This window comes from Pinus tabuliformis, chromosome X (assembly GCF_031772625.1).
Source record: "Pinus tabuliformis cultivar Carrire ecotype Pingquan chromosome X, CPIR1, whole genome shotgun sequence".
NCBI classification, from domain to species: domain Eukaryota; kingdom Viridiplantae; phylum Streptophyta; class Pinopsida; order Pinales; family Pinaceae; genus Pinus; species Pinus tabuliformis.
The window spans coordinates 270,594,959-270,611,308 of NC_142308.1; the positions used below are offsets into that span (position 1 = coordinate 270,594,959).

At 38.5% G+C, this 16,350-nt stretch overlaps 1 protein-coding gene across 4 annotated transcripts in view; it reads right to left on the bottom strand.

Annotated features, from left to right (window-relative positions):
- Window positions 1-3,364: 3,364 nt before the first annotated feature.
- Window positions 3,365-16,350, bottom strand: part of LOC149139427 (vacuolar protein sorting-associated protein 25-like) — a 144,820-nt gene continuing 131,834 nt past the window's right edge. For all 4 annotated transcript variants that reach the window (XM_089446361.1, XM_089446360.1, XM_089446358.1 and 1 more), the window contains 4 exons: window positions 4,672-4,725; window positions 4,484-4,572; window positions 3,841-3,916; window positions 3,365-3,738 (listed from right to left, as the gene is read on the bottom strand). In XM_089446361.1, the coding sequence (XP_089302487.1) occupies window positions 3,617-3,738; window positions 3,841-3,916; window positions 4,484-4,572; window positions 4,672-4,725 (341 nt within the window). In that variant the 3' untranslated portion in view covers window positions 3,365-3,616. The remainder of the gene's footprint in view (window positions 3,739-3,840; window positions 3,917-4,483; window positions 4,573-4,671; window positions 4,726-16,350) is intronic.

Here is a 16,350-nt window from a genome sequence, read left to right on the forward strand (position 1 = left end):
AGAGGCCATTGTGTTGGAAGCATATCCACATTTATTTTGAAATTTTTTATGTAAAAATGCATTGTTATTGTATATAGTAATAATGTGCACCAAGGATAATGCAAAATCTAGGACATATGTAATGCTCTAGGTTTGGTCCCCATACTAGTAATGTAATTATATATCATGAATGGCTAAGAGTTGGACAACTGTAATTTAACTAGATATTGAATGTTAATATAAGTATCTTATAGGTTGCAAAAAAGGAAGGAGAACATTACGGGGCTACAATTCCACAAGAAGCAACGAGACTTATAAATGGGGAAAGACCTTGGCTACTAACATAACCTAAGCCATGGAACCTTTTATTATTAACACTTAATAGTATTATTATTTCATGTTTTATTTTATTCTAATCTTTTGGATTAATTACATGGAGGTACATGGACTTGGAATATAGAAAGGTGAATTATATACTTCTCATGAAACATATGGAGAGTACATGACATGCAAAGATAATCTACAAAATGTGTATATGTAAAGAGAATTCAAACTATCATTCAATTGAAAAACTCAAAAAAGACCACTTTGAGCAAACTGCCAATGACTTGCTAAAATCAAACTAATCTAGGTTAAAGCCATGAACTATGAAGAAATAATGACCAAGAGTAATTGTTGTTATTGAGAGGAATTTGAAGTACAACAAAGAAACATTGTACTCCTCATAGTGACATTCATAGCTAGCCTACTCTAGAGCTCTAGACAGAAGCATGATAAATTAAGGAACTACTTCACAAAGAAGAGAATCTCATTCTTTGAGTTGTGTAGACTATTGGGGAAAGAGCATTGTGAATTTAGACTGTTGTAGATGGGAAATTGATTATGAACTTGAATATTCAGTTGTGTTAAGATAATTAAATCTAGTCATGGTTATATTCATCCTTATGGACTCATAGCCTCAACTTGGAGGTGATCTTTGTTGCAGAGAGATTAAATGTAACATAGAGCCTATGGTTAAGTGGAACATCCTTCTGCTATGGCTAGTTGGTGGATGATTTCCAAAAAGATTAAATATTCATAATTTACTTGTATAATTGTTGAATTATTATGGTTTAGTTATCAATTGAATTAGTTTCTAGTTTTTTCAATTCTACTTTCATGTTGAAGCGTGCATCTATAAATTATGGTGCCATTGTCCATTGAATGGCCTCATTATGTTTGCATAAATATGTGTTATAGTGCATGTCTAAATGACTCTTTGGTCTTGAAATCTACATTTGAATAGCAGTACAATAGCATCAACCATTTACAAACACAAAAATGCTTAACACAGTCAAAAAACTTGGTGCATAAATTCACGTGATGTTACCTAAATTGGAATAGTTGATTTATGGTGATATGTTTATGCAATGTCCCAATTAATTTAATTTGCACACAGTGGAATGACTAAAAGGCTACTTTGAAAATCCACTTAAGACATCATTTATTATTTGATTCGAGCAATTATACATCTAAATGGAACGAAGGGTGATAGCAATATATGTGGAGAACAAAATTACATGGTCTCACACATACTTATGAGCAAGAAATACCCTTAAAAGATTTAGGCTAGTGACACATTCTAGCATCTATAAATAACAACAGATATGTCGTTAGACAAGTAAAAATGCGGCTTGGGAATCATGCATGCAAGGAAACCACATGACTTCAAGAGGCTACTCATTGAGCTTAAGGCTTGCCTTGTTGGAGGTCCAATTTACCCCCATTGGCACCCATTTGAGTTGTATTGCATTAGACAACTGAACGCAGACATCACTTATATGTACCTTGAGTATATCAAAAGTCCCCCTAGGTCTCCTAAAACCAGTGATCGCATTTCTGCCAATAATAGTGCATCAAAAATAACATTTGAAAAGATTAATCTCTAGTATTGGCCTCACATAGGTATATCTAAGAGCTACAACACCAGGCACACCCATTCTACAAATCATTTTTTGCTTAGAAATTCTTAAATGTTAATTTGTGTTACTTAATCAAGCATCTACTCTGTAATTGTGGAATTGAATTAAATGTCATGAATGTTTCTTTTATCAAGCTGGATGTGCATTTGACTAAATTATATGGTTGATGTGTTATTGACAATTATTAATTTGCACTAATAATTGGTTAATAATCATTGCACCACGTCATTTCAAACAAACCAACATCTAACCCAAGTCATACTCTCACTAACACTAGACGCCAAACTTAGGATTAGATTCCAATGTAGGGAATCCCCCTTGGGATAGGAAATCATACCCAAACCTAAAGTGAAAGGGAAGGTTGCCAAGGTGACATTGGATACCTTGCCTGATAGTTTTTTTAGGTTCTCCCCTTTCTGAGTTTAGGACTTTTTCTTTCCAGAGAATCTTAACAATAACAAGACCTACATCTATTAATTAGCTATTAACATGACAATAAGAAAAAAACATAAAAACAAACCAATAAAAAATATGATGTCAAATAAACCAATTAGAGTGAAATTTGGTAGTTTAAGTGCCCCATATCCTCAACAAAGCACAAAGGGCACTAGATAGGTTATAGTGATGGCAACAACACAAAGGGCACTAGATAGGTTATAGTGATGGCAACAAATGCTTCGAACTAATAATATTTTTTTTAGCTAAAAATTCTAAAAGTATAAATGCACACTTTTCTTACCTATATGTTTAAGAATCGATTTTTCGTTACAAGATGAAAAACCAAGCCACTTATTTAGATAAGTTAAAATATAATTTAAACATTTCACGTAGAATTTCATTTCATCTTATCCCAATTTGCAATTTGACCCTACATATGCAAATATCAGGAGCTTCTAGAAAGTAACTTGCCCCAAGAGATCATATTCCACGAGTGCAAGAACTGTTGGTCTCTTACCTAAGAAAATGTTTGTCAACAAACTTGTATGTATGAATATATCACATAACTTGTTACAAAACTCCAATGAATCAAACATATTTAAATTTACCAGTAAACCTTATGCGGCATTGCCTAGTTCATCCCAGCCAATAGTAAAGGCATGAGATAACATGGTTACAAAACTCCAATCAGAACATATTTAAATTTACTAGTAAACCAGGGCTTGTTTAAACTGGCTGCATTGCAGTCACTAGTTCTTAATTTTTCGTATGATACCTGCTGAGTCTAACATTTTTAACTACGCTGTAATAAAGAAAATTGTGTTGTAGCAAAATATTCAACTTCATAGCATGCACAACGGCTTTTGCCACAAAATAGCTCTCTGGAACTTCCAGTTTACTTACATTTTGATCAACAACAAAAGCCACTTAACAAAATGTAGATGTATAAAATTTAGAATTTCGTCAAATTTTCTATGGTTATTAAATGAAAGAAAGGAAAACTAAGTAATTAATATTAAATCTTCGATAATAATGGTTAACAAATACATGGTGAATCTTGTAAGCACGCTGAGAATGACTGCTTGTACTTCATTCACAATGTGAGTGGATATCAGAAATGTTCCATGGCTCAAGGTCAAAACCACACTTCAAAATCGATTTTATTCTTTCAATAGAAACCATAGAACATGAAGTTTCAGATTATTATTCTCACAACACAGCACTCTTGAAGCTGAGCCCTAAGCAGAAAATTTGACACCTTCATCATCTGTGGATGTTCCTTTAAAAATCACAGCTTTCCCACGTTGCTCTAGCAACTTAAGAGCCCGGATTAAAACTATGCGATCAATGCCAGCAAGCTCTGTAGCCATTTAATTAAATAGTAAGCTGTTGCCCACCAATACAACAAAGGAAAATAAAATAACAGTTTTTGTGATCCTTGAACATGTTGCCGAGTACAAACCTGTCCCTCTTGACTCAACACCAGATCGAATTTCTTCAAGAGTCATAACACCATCTTCGAGGCCATTCTCATGAACCTGACATTTACAAAAGGATTTCAGAATGTACTTATTTAATAAGTTAACTGAATAATTTAGGAAACCACTCACATATTAAAGAATGCACAACACATCCCTGCATGATTACTAGTTCTTTCCATAAAAGGAACAGTATTTTCATCTCTCACAAAGAAAAGTTTCATCAAGTGTTTTGTTATATACAGAGAATTTTCCTAGCAAGATTGCATACAAGCAATTTGCATATCAGGTTTAATGAATGAAATCTTTCTACATAGATCACAAAGTCGACAAATTTTGTCATTTCTCAAAAATGTGTGACTATGGTTACAAGTATGTTAATAGACAACATGGATCCATATGAAATCCATCCAATGCTTACCTCTGGAAAATTAATAACTAAAAAAATGGAGAGAAATTATTGGAATACAATCAGTAAAGGAGAACACAATTCATGACTTCATAGCATGCTTGTATCAAAATGCCATACTATAAGAGTTCAATAACCTTAAAAATGGCAATTGCAGTTTTTTTCCCTATAAAATATGTGCTCCTTCCGTTTTTAAAGTGATAGATGTATCAACTTACAAACTTCAATATGTACTCAGCCCAATCCTGGATTCGACGCCAAAGAATTAAACATTTTTTCTGTCCTTTATCTAGCCATTCAGCTCGACCTGTGTGCAAAATAACAACATTTCAAGGTTTATTTATGACCTTGTTGAAGACATAAGAACGATGCAAAGCTGTTGTGGGGAACACCTCAAAGGAACAACCTTCAGAAACTAATGCTGAAAGGAAGACCTTCTTAGCTTCATAGCTCAATTTTCCTGTTCAACGAAACCATCAAAGCAAAACAGGAAAGAGGGCTTTAGAACTAGGATATGAAAATTAAATACATGCTTCATCTTCTAAGCTTGTCTCCTCAATTGGACTGTCTCAGAAGGAAGATATGACATGCGCTAAAGAAAATAAAACATAATTATGATCAGGTCACACCGTTGCACACTTCACATGAACTTCAAACTTTTGCCAGATAGCTCTCATTCCCTTTACTTTTTAACTTCTAGAATCTTTGAAACAGTAAAGAAATATCACTACTGGTCACTATCTTTTGATAGATGATGAACAACTTAATACATAGAACAACCTGACACAACAAAACCAGTGATGATGCTAATAGAAATCATGATACCAGAATAACATTCAAAGTTAATAAAATTATAGTTCGTCATATTAGCAACCTTCATGTTTACCATTATTAATGCATATTGTAATCTACGCCACTACCACGCATGGAATAAAAACTAAATACATCAATATATGGATAAACTGCAGACAATTGAGACTAACAAATACATCAAGAACAGTACCTCAAGGGAGTGCCTTAGGCTTGACTGACTAACTAAGATATTACAAATATTATAAACTATGCATAGACAAATCAGTTGTGGCACTGATCCGAATTGGATCCATGAAAATTATCAAAGTTCTATGACTGTATCAAATCATGACAGACTTCAAAAATTTGTGGACAATGAGCTATCAGGAAGACCTCTGGACAGTGGCAGTTTGTAGCCAACAAGGAACAACGAGGACCTCGGTCAAAGCGCGCTGACCGAGGCCCATGGAGACCGCGCAGTGGCGCAAACTAGCAATTAGAGGCCCATGGAGACCACGCAGTGGCGCAAACTAGCAATTAGGAAGTTCAGATCAGAAAATGGAGGCTATTTCTGATGCGCGATTAGCGCATTGCTGGGCAAAACCCCTCGAAATGGAAAGGCCCCGAGTGCTCAGTCACAAGGAAAGCCGAAAACCGTGGGAAAAGCGCTAAAGCAGAAGGCGGGTCCCGCACTCCAAAACCGGCGGAATATCGAAGGCGTTTTGGGCAGTAAGCGGAATTTTCAGGCGACCCAGCGATTCCATACAGCAAACGACGCGTGTCCGGCAGATGAGAGAGAAAATTGCCTCTCATCGCGGGCTAACGTCCGAGCAAGTCAATCGCGCGATAAGAGAGATAACCGTAGGATCTGGAGGCCCCAGATCTAATGGCACAGATTGCGCCCAATGGAAAACCGGATTCGGAGGGAGAAAATAAGCTACGGCACATAAAAGTCTGAAGTCCGATTTGACCGCTGAGTTGGCAAATGAATCATTACACAGAGTAACCGAAATACCGAACCGTTTGAGGAAGAACTGGCGCAGTTCGTGAGAGGACAAGTGGCCACTTCCCTATGAGATGTTACACAGTGACGATGACGCAGAGGCAGGGAATTCCAAGTGAACAGTAGCAGGCGATCCGAAGGAGTGGAAGAGGAAAGAACAGTCATGAAACATATTGGCTTTAAGCCATGAACGCACAGACGGAAAAAAAAAAAAGAAGGAAGCACTGTAAGAAGGAAGAGAACAGTGAAGAAGGAGACAGAAGAGACAGAAGCAAACACAGAGAGCCGAGCTGACCTGTAGCACTGAGGCAGCATCGAGCAGACAGAAGGCTTGAGAGATTCAAGTAATCCTTGTGAGGATATCTGTCAGGAACTGAGTACCAAATTGGACTCATCCCATTCAGACCAGTTGAGGTCGAGACTTAGTAAGGAAGAGTCTGTGCACTCTAGTGGCTTGGGGAATCCAAGAACCACCCTACTAAGCACTATCTGTTTCAGGAGACTCAATTTGAGCTCCTCATTGTAAAAACTCTGCTAAAAACACAATAAAAGAAGGCCACCACTGAAAGTTGGACCGGAGACGTAGCCCAGGAGGATTGGGTGAACTCCTTATTAATTTGTTGTGTTCTTGTATTTGCTTGCTGTGTTTCTCTTATTGTTTTCCATTTTCCAATGTCTGTGTACTTTGCAATCTTATCGATCCGTTGCCTAAGATAACATAGATACACACCAGCACATGAGTCTGTAATACCTTTATTCATTAATTAAGTAATTGAGATCACTCACGAGTGATTTTCAGATCAAGTGGTATCAGAGCTTTAGGCTGTTAAGGTTAGACAAGCTTGTGCTGGATTTAGCTGTTGAATGCTAACTAGATCAAAGCTCAAATTAGGAGAAGGAGAGTTGGTCGAAACTAATCCTGAAATTGGGAGAGTCTATCCTCAGAAGACCATGTCAAAGGAAGGTTCTATGGGGCCAGACCCTCAATTCATAGATAGTTTCCTAGCCATAAGGTCCATGGTAGAGGAAATGTATAAGGACTTTAGAAAACATAAGGATGAAGATTCATCAGGCTCCAAACAAGACAAAGGAGAAGATGAGTCTCTCCTCCATGACCACTCAAAAGGCAAAGGGAAAGAAGAAAGCTTTCTCACACCTCCTAATAGCCCTGAACATAAAAAGAAGACATCTTTGATTAAACTAGATGTTAAATTTGATTTACCTATATATGATGGAGAGTTGAATGCAGAAAAGTTGGACAATTGGATTAGACAAATTGATGTTTATTGCAGAGTGCAGAATATTGATTCAAACAAGAGCAAGATTCAGCAGGCAAGCCTATGCCTTGGAGGCACTGCCTTGGTTTGGTGGGAAGGTAGGACCCAAGCTGACATGAAGAGACACGGTAAGACCATTTCTATCTGGAGTGAATTTGTTTCTGCAATCAAAAATCAGTTCTATCCATTGGCCTACATGCAACAAGCCATGATGAGCTGGCAAACTCTTCGACAGTTGAAAGGGCAAAGTGTACAAGGTTACACCCAAGAATTTAGAAAGAGAGCATTGATTCTAGGAATCTCATTAGACTCACCTGAGACTCTGTTGAAGTACATAGGTGGTCTACACAGCTACATGAGGCACACTATCCTCATGTTTAATTCCACTAGTATAGATGAGGTATCTGTTCAAGCTACTCATCTAGAAGCTAGAGGAAAGAATGGAAGTCCAGAAGTTGGGGGATCATCCCAACCCACTGTAAGAAAGAATAAGGAGAAAAGAAAGTAGAAATGGAAAGCAAGGAAGGCTAACACTGCACAGAAGAGCAAGTCTTCATGCACTCACTGTAAGAAGGATGGGCATGGTGATGAGCACTGTTGGATTCTGCATCCGGAGCTGAGATCTAAGAAGTTCGAGGGCAAGAAGAAGAAGATTGTTGCAGCTATTCAGAAAGATTTGGGGTCAGACTCGAGAGATGAAACAACTATTGCAGCCACAGGTATAAGAGGTAAGATTTTTGAAGCATCTACTAGTAATTTTGCACAATCTACTATTGATGAAGAAAATGACAGAAAAAGACATGAGCTTTTCCATATTCAAGTTATTTCCAAACATCAAAAGATTGCTACTTTCTTTGATAGTGGCTCACAAGTAAATTTAATTTCTGAAGCAATTGTAAAGAAGTTGGGATTAGCGACTACACCTCACAAGAAACCATACCCATTAGAATGGTTAAATGATAAAGCACAACTACAAGTGACTAGACAATGCAAACTCAAGTTTTCTTTTGGGTCAGCATTTGTAGATGAGGTTGAGTTAGACATAATTCCTTTGGATATATGTGGAATTGTTTTAGGAAGTCCTTACTTGTATGACAGAAAAGCTATTTTCTATAGAGCTGAGAACAAGTATCTACTTGTTAAAGATGGAATCGAATACTTTGTAAGAGCTCATAAGCTCAAGAATAATTATACTCTCATAAACTCAGGGCAGATGAAACAAATGATAAATTCATGCAAACAATTCTTACTGATGGTTGTAAAGGAAAAGAAACCTGATAAAACCAATGTATTTGAGAGCTGTGATGCTAAACAGCGAGCTGATTTAGAAAAAGTTGTTTCAGAGTATGATATCTTGTTTCAAGAACCTAAAGATCTGCCACCCAAAAAGGAAATAGTGCATGATATTATTTTGCAGCAAGATGCTCCATTGCCTAACATTGGAATGTACAGGATGTCCGCTTTAGAGAATGCTAAAATCAAAAAGCAGGTGCAAGAGTTGCTCGAGAAGGGGTTCATCAGACCTAGCACATCACCATGTGGGTCACCAATCGTTTTGGTGAGAAAGAAAGATGGCTCGTGGAGAATGTGCACTGATTATCGAGCACTGAATAAGATAACAATCAAAAATCGTTATCCCCTTCCTCGCATAGATGATCTTTTAGATCAATTGAAAGAAGTTTATTTTTCCAAGCTAGACTTGCATAGTGGATATCATCAGGTCAGAGTGGCAAAACAAGATGCATGGAAGACTGCTTTTAAGACAAAGCAGGGATTGTATGAGTGGCTGGTCATGCCTTTTGGCTTAACTAATGCTCCTGCTACTTTCATGAGATTAATGAGTGATGTACTCAGACCTTTTCTTGATGATTTTGTTATTGTGTATCAGGATGACATTCTAATATTTAGCAAAACATGGGAAGACCATTTAAAGCATGTTAAGCAGACACTAGATGTTTTGAACAGAGAAAAACTTTATGTTAAGCTCTCAAAATGTGAATTTGGCAAAACATCTCTGAATTATTTGGGACATATAGTAGGGGGTGGTGAATTGAAGATAGATCCCTCTAAAGTGGCAGTGATTGTGAACTGGCCTAAACCCAAATCTGTTACAGAAGTTAGAAGCTTCTTAGGAGCAGCAAAATATTGGAGAAAGTTCATTTCTAACTTTTTCTTAATTGCAGCTCCCTTACATGCTTTAACAGGGTTGAACAAGGTGTTTCAGTGGGGAGGCAAACAGCAGAAAGCCTTCGACACCTTGAAAGAAAAGATTAGTACAGCACCTGCACTAGCACTGCCTAATCTTCAAAGACCATTTGAGATCCAAACGGATGCCAGTGACTATGCCATGGAGCAGTGTTGACACAGCGCGGTAAACCCATATGTTATCATTTTGAGACATTTAATTCTGCAGTAGTTAACTATCCTACATATGATAAAGAATTTTATGCATTAGTACAGAGTGTGAAAAAGTGGAAACATTACTTAATGGGCAAAGAGACAGTAATACATACTGATCATCAAACACTTCAATATCTACACTCCCAAACTAAGTTGCAGCAATCAAGACACTATAGATGGATGGGTTTTCTACAACAGTTTCATTTAGTCATCAGATATAAAAAGGGCATACACAATAAAGTTGCAGATATGTTATCTAGACCCATTATAAATGCATCTACTATATTTAAGCATAATTCTGTGTTACATGAGAGCTACATTGAACAATATGCTCAAGATATAGATTTCAGAGATGTATATGCAACTTTATGTCAAGGCAAATGAATAGGAGAATTGGATTATCATGTAAAGGACTGGCTCCTATATCATTGTGGGAAGCTATGTATTGCACAAACTGAAAGAGTAAAGATAATTCGAGAAGCACACACTTCTCTAATATCAGGTCACTTTGGGGGTAAGTGAAACAGTTGCACAACTGCAAAGATTTTGTTATTGGCCAAAAATGAATGAGACAGTTTCTAGATATGTAAGATGAGAAGGATGTGCTAAAAGCAAGCCCAGCAACAGAAAACTAGGCTTGTACACTCCATTACCAGTTCCTTCTCACCCTTGGGAAAGTGTTTCCATGGATTTTGTTGGAGGACTGCCTAATCTAGGAAAGGTCATGATTATCTATATGTTGTTGTGGATAGGTTCAGCAAAATGTGTATTTTGATACCTTGTAATAAACAGATTACAGCTGAACAAACTGCAAAACTGTTCTTTCAACATGTATGGGTTCATTTTGGATTACCAACTTCCATTGTATCTAATCAAAACACCCGATTTGTGGAGAAGTTTTGGTCAAGTCTATGGGAACTAATGGACACAAAACTGAAGAAAAGCACAACTTTTCATCCACAAACCGATGCCCAAACCGAAGTAGTCAATAGGACAGTGATCCAGTTGTTCAGGGGATATTGCAGCAAGCATCCTAAGCTTTGGGATGAACGTTTATGTTATGTGCAGCATGCTTACAACAGAGCCAAACATTCTTCTACACAGAGATCTCCTTTTGAAACCTGTTTTGGTTTCACACCAAGGTCTCCTTTGGATTTTGTCTTTGGTAAAGACACCACAGTTGAGGTACACAGTGATGTGGACAGGTCAACTAGGTTCATTAAACAAATCCAAGATATCCACCAGGCAGTACAGGAACAGCTGGAAAGGAGCCAAGCCAAATACAAGGCAAGGCATGACAAGCATCGGATGGAGCATAGTTTCCAAGTTGGTGACCAAGTCTGGCTGTATATTAGCAAGGATAGGATGCAAGGTGAAAGTAAAAAGCTAAAGCCTATCAGGTATGGACCTTTCAAGATACTTGAAAAAATTGGTGAGAATGCTTTTCGCCTTGATCTACTAGCTTACATGCACATCTAAACAGTCGTAAATGCAAATTGCTTGAGACTATTTGAACCTTCATTAATTGAGGGTCCCGAAGCGCAGATTCAATTGCCTTCTATTGATGACCTGATACCTGAATATCTTAATGAATTGCAAGAAGACACATTTCTGGACAGGAAGGTGAGAACGACGTGCAGGGGAGATGTTGAGTACCTCAGAGTTGGGCTCAAGGGTTCAAAGCTGAGCAGTGCAAAGTGGATAAAGATTGGACAAGTGAGACAATTGTACCTTCACTTAGTCGATGCTTGAAAACCAACTTCTGGTGGTCCAAAAGCTTTTTCAGTGGGAAGGCCGTGATCCGAATTGGATCCATGAAAATTATCAAAGTTCTATGACTGTATCAAATCATGACAGACTTCAAAAACTTGTGGACAATGAGCTATCAGGAAGACCTCTGGACAGTGGCAGTTTGTAGCTAGCAAGGAACGACGAGGACCTCAGTCAAAGCGCGCTGACCGAGGCCCATGGAGATCGCACAGTGGCGCAAACTAGCAGTTAGGAAGTCCGGATCAGAAAACGGAGGCCGTTTCTGATTAGCGATAATCGCGCATCGCTGGGCAAAACCCCTCGAAATGGAAAGGCCCCGAGTGCTCGGTCACAAGGAAAGCCGAAAACTGTGGGAAAAGCGCTAAAGCAAAAGGCGGGTCCCGCACTCCAAAACCAACGGAATATCGGAGGCATTTTGGGCGGTAAGCGGAATTGTCAGGAGACCCAGCGATTCCATACAGCAAACGATGCGTGTCCGGCGGATGAGAGAGAAAACTGCCTCTCATCACAGGCTAACGTCCGAGCAAGTCAACCGCGCGATAAGAGCAATAACCGTAGGATCTGGAGGCCCTAGATCTAACGATAGAGATTGCGCCCAATGGAAAACCGGATTCCGAGGGAGAAAATAAGTTGCGGCACATAAAAGTCTTAAGTCCGATTTGACTGCTGAGTTGGCGGATGAATCATTACACAGAGTAACCGAAATACCGAACTGTTTGAGGAAGAGTTGGCACAATTCATGAGATGACAAGTGCCCACTTCCCTGTGAGACGTTACACAGTGACGATGACGCAAAGGCAGGGAATTCCAAGCGAATAGCAGCAGGCGATCCAAAGGGGCGGAAGAGGAAATGAACAGTCATGAGACATATTGGCTTTAAGCCATGAACGCATAGACGGAAAAAAAAAGAAGGAAGCACTGTAAGAAAGAAGAGAACAGTGAAGAAGGAGACAGAAGAGACAGAAGCAGACGCAAAGAGCCGAGCTGACCTACAGAGCTGAGGCAGCATCGAGCAGACAGAAGGCTTGAGAGGTTCAAGTAATCCCTGTGAGGATATCTGTCGGGAACTGAGTACCAAATTGGACTCATCCCATTCAGACCAGTTGAGGTCGAGACTTAGTAAGGAAGAGTTTGTGCACTCTAGTGGCTTGGGGAATCCAAGAACCACCCTACTAAGCACTATCTGTTTCAGGAGACTCAATTTGAGCTCCTCATTGTAAAAACTCTGCTAAAGACACAATAAAAGAAGGCCACCACTGAAAGTTGGACCGGAGACGTAGCCCAAGAGGATTGGGTGAACTCCTTATTAATTTGTTGTGTTCGTGTATTTGCTTGTTGTGTTTCTCTTACTGTTTTCCATTTTCCAGTGTCTGTGTATTTTGCAATCTTATCGATCCGTTGCCTAAGATAAACATAGACACACACCAACACATGAGTCTGTAATACCTTCATTTATTAATTAATTAACTGAGATCACTCACGAGTGATTTTTCAGACCTGTTTTGGCTGCGGTTTTGTGTGGGAGATCTCTGTTTGGGTAGGCTGTATTTCTGGGCACAAAAATCGAGGTTGTTTGACCAGCGTTGACTGTAGAAGGGTTTGCTGTAGCATTGACTTTCGTTGACCAGATTTGACTAGACTTTTTCAGACTTCTTTTGGGTTGATTTGACTAGCTGTTGGAGACTGAGTTGACCGAGTTTGACCAATCTGTTTTGGATGTCAAAATCTGCCTTGTTGACCATTGTTGACTTTCTGGTTAGAGCTTTCTGTTACTGCAGTTTGACTGATCAGATTTCACTTTGATTGGGCAAGTGAAAATTGCATATTGTACTCTCTCTCTCTCTCTGTTGAACTTTTGAAGAATTAATAGAAGAATTGATCAAGGGTTTCCCCACATTGGGGTTTGTCCCTGGTTGGAGCCATATCTTGTGTCCTCTTGTCTTGACTTGTCTTTTACTATTATTGTTTATGTTCTATCTGCATTTTACTATCATGTTGATGTGATTGCTAAACTGGATATTGATATTGGGCTAATAAGAAAATTGAAGTAAAATTGCTCTCAAGCATAGAACATATCATTGTTATCTAAAATTAACATGGTATCAGAGTTGGGGTGAAGACAAAGCCCAAGCAAGAGTGAGAAGAGCAATCACTAAGAGGAGCAATCACTGATCAAGGACAAGATTCAATGACCTCCACATCCTACTTCAAGTCCGATGATAAGCTTCATGATAAGTCTGATTGTCATGCATGGAAGATGTCTCTTGATTTGACGTTAGAAGAGCAAGATGTTATGAATTATGTGTAGGGAAAGATTTCGTAACCTCCTTCAAATGCACTCGTTGTTGCTAAGAAAAAGTACAAGAAGGGTGAAATCAAAGCAAAGAAGATCATCGGGGATTCTATTCATAAGAATTTAGTTGCTTACATCTCCAATTTGAACACATCAAAGGAGATATATGACAGGTTGGTTGGCATGTTCAAATTTAGCAATGCAAACCAAGTTCTCTTTTTCAAAAACAAGCTAAAGGATATAAATAAGGGAAGAAATGAAGACATTCAATCCTACTTCATGAGGATTACTAAGATCAAAAATGATCTTTCGATTGGAGAAGCTATCGCTAATAGGGAGCTTACTCTCATTGCCCTTGGAAGACTCCCTCGTGAATGGCATGTGTTCAACACCATTATTCTTAACAACGACAGGATTCCAGGTTTTAGATGTTCTCAAGAAGAAACAAGGATGATGGAACTAGATATGCCTTCAAATAGGAATGATCCTATTGCATTCTCTGCTTATGCTATAAAGAAGAACAATGCAAGTTCAAAGAAGCAATGTCAAGGAAGGTCGAGTTTCAAAAATGGAAGGAATGGAAGATGCTTCATTTGCAACAAGTTTGGCCACTATGCTAGGGAGTGTCCTAATAGAAGGGATACACCTCATGATTATGACAACCACAACAACAACAATTTCAGGGGCAACAACACCATTTTGGTCTTCCCCTAGGAAGATAGAATGGAGGATTGGGTAATTATTTGGCATCTGATACTCTTTGAGGATGAGATAGGGCATCCAATAGAAGAGTAGTCATGGAGGATCGATATTCTTTGAGGGTTGGGGAGTCCAAGATAAGAATAGTCCTCATGGAACACACCCTGAGTACCTGGGTAGGGGATGTTCCGCGAGAGACAATGATGAGAGTGTCTATAAATTATTGGTCTCGTCAACTTTGAGCTCAAATCTTGTGGAGAGATGGAGTTGTTAGTCAAGGCCTTGCTATATAACAATGTTGGTTGATATGATGCTATACAAATGAGTTACCAATCCAAAATTCTTCTTATGAGAAATTCTTCAGATTGAGAATGTCCAAGTACCATTATGAATACCTCCCTAGTTAAGAGGGTGTGTTGAAAAGTGTAACTAAGCTCGGTCTTCATAATGACATGTAATTATGATTTTATGTAATGAGATGTAAAGAGGAAAAATAAAAGTATTGTATTGCTTGCTTCATGGGTTTCATGAGCAAGAGACTTTATTTTCAAGTCAAGACTCCCATTGAGAGTCTTTAGGATTATTTTTCATCTAGTCATAAAATATAGAGTCATTGTCATGTAATGAAGTGATGTTACAATTTGTAAAAGGTCAAACTTGTCTATGTAAAGTATCCTCCAAGACCTTGTCACTTATCCTCTTCAAGTCGGCCTACAACGATGGAAGAACTTGCCAGAAGAAGTGCCTAACCACTAGTGATCATGTCGGCCTACAGGACATGTGTTGAGGTGTATATATAGCCACACTCGCCCTCACTTAGAGGCAAGCAACTTGACAAGCATTCGTTCAAGCAGAAGTGCGAAGAAGAGGCTCCAAGCAAAAGTGCAAAGAAGGGATAACAAAGGGAGAGTTTCTTCTGGGCAAGCGAAGGAGAGTCTCTTTTGTGCATAGCGAAGGAGAAGTTTATTCTAGGAGAGTTTCTTCTGGGGTCAGCAAAGGAGAGCTTCTTTTGGGATAGTTGTTCAAGGTGACCGAGCTAGAAATCAAGATCATAGAGGCCGAGATTCTCTAGGAGAAGCAAAGAAGAAGCAGTGTGAACGATAGAGACCGAGTTTCTATAGAAGGAGCCTAGGAGAGCAGTTCGAGATCAAGAAGAACGTCGAGAAAGGGAAGAGGTAAAGCATCAAGGTTAGTGACAAGGTTATTGGGAGGATACTAGAGTCTAGGGTCTTTGACATGGTCTTGGTACTCATCAATTGAAGATCTAGAAGAAGAATTTTGATTGGGATTTCCTCTCAAGAGGTGAGAGGTTTTGGCCTTGACTGACAAGCCTACATGCCGTGTCACTTGTCTTTTATTGTGCATATTGTTAATTGTCTTGATGAAAAGAACACAATAATAACATAACGAAGAAAAGACTATAAGCTAAGAAGTAAAAGTATATCACAAGCAATTATCAAGCAGAAAAATCTTTTAACTATTCATGCCCTAGATTTTTCAACACCTTAGACTGTTAGGTCTCATGGACGTCATTAAAATATATCTAATCTAATCCATTTATGAGTGCTAACATCTCTTTCAGAGTGTGTATAAATTTAAGAATTTGTTGAAGGATTGCTTGGGCGTGGGGTAACTCTTCATATAGACGAACTCACTCTAAAGAGGAAGAGTAAAAGGACCCAATCAATTTGTTCTCAAAGGTCTCATCAAAAGAAATCGAAAGAGGGATTTTTCCTTACCTTAGCTTACTAAGATCAAAAAATCTAAATTCAAAATCTTTCTTAATCAATGTTATGTACTTTAGTTGATTAATCTATCTTTTGAGAGCTTTTGGAAAGGCTTAGCCTTTCC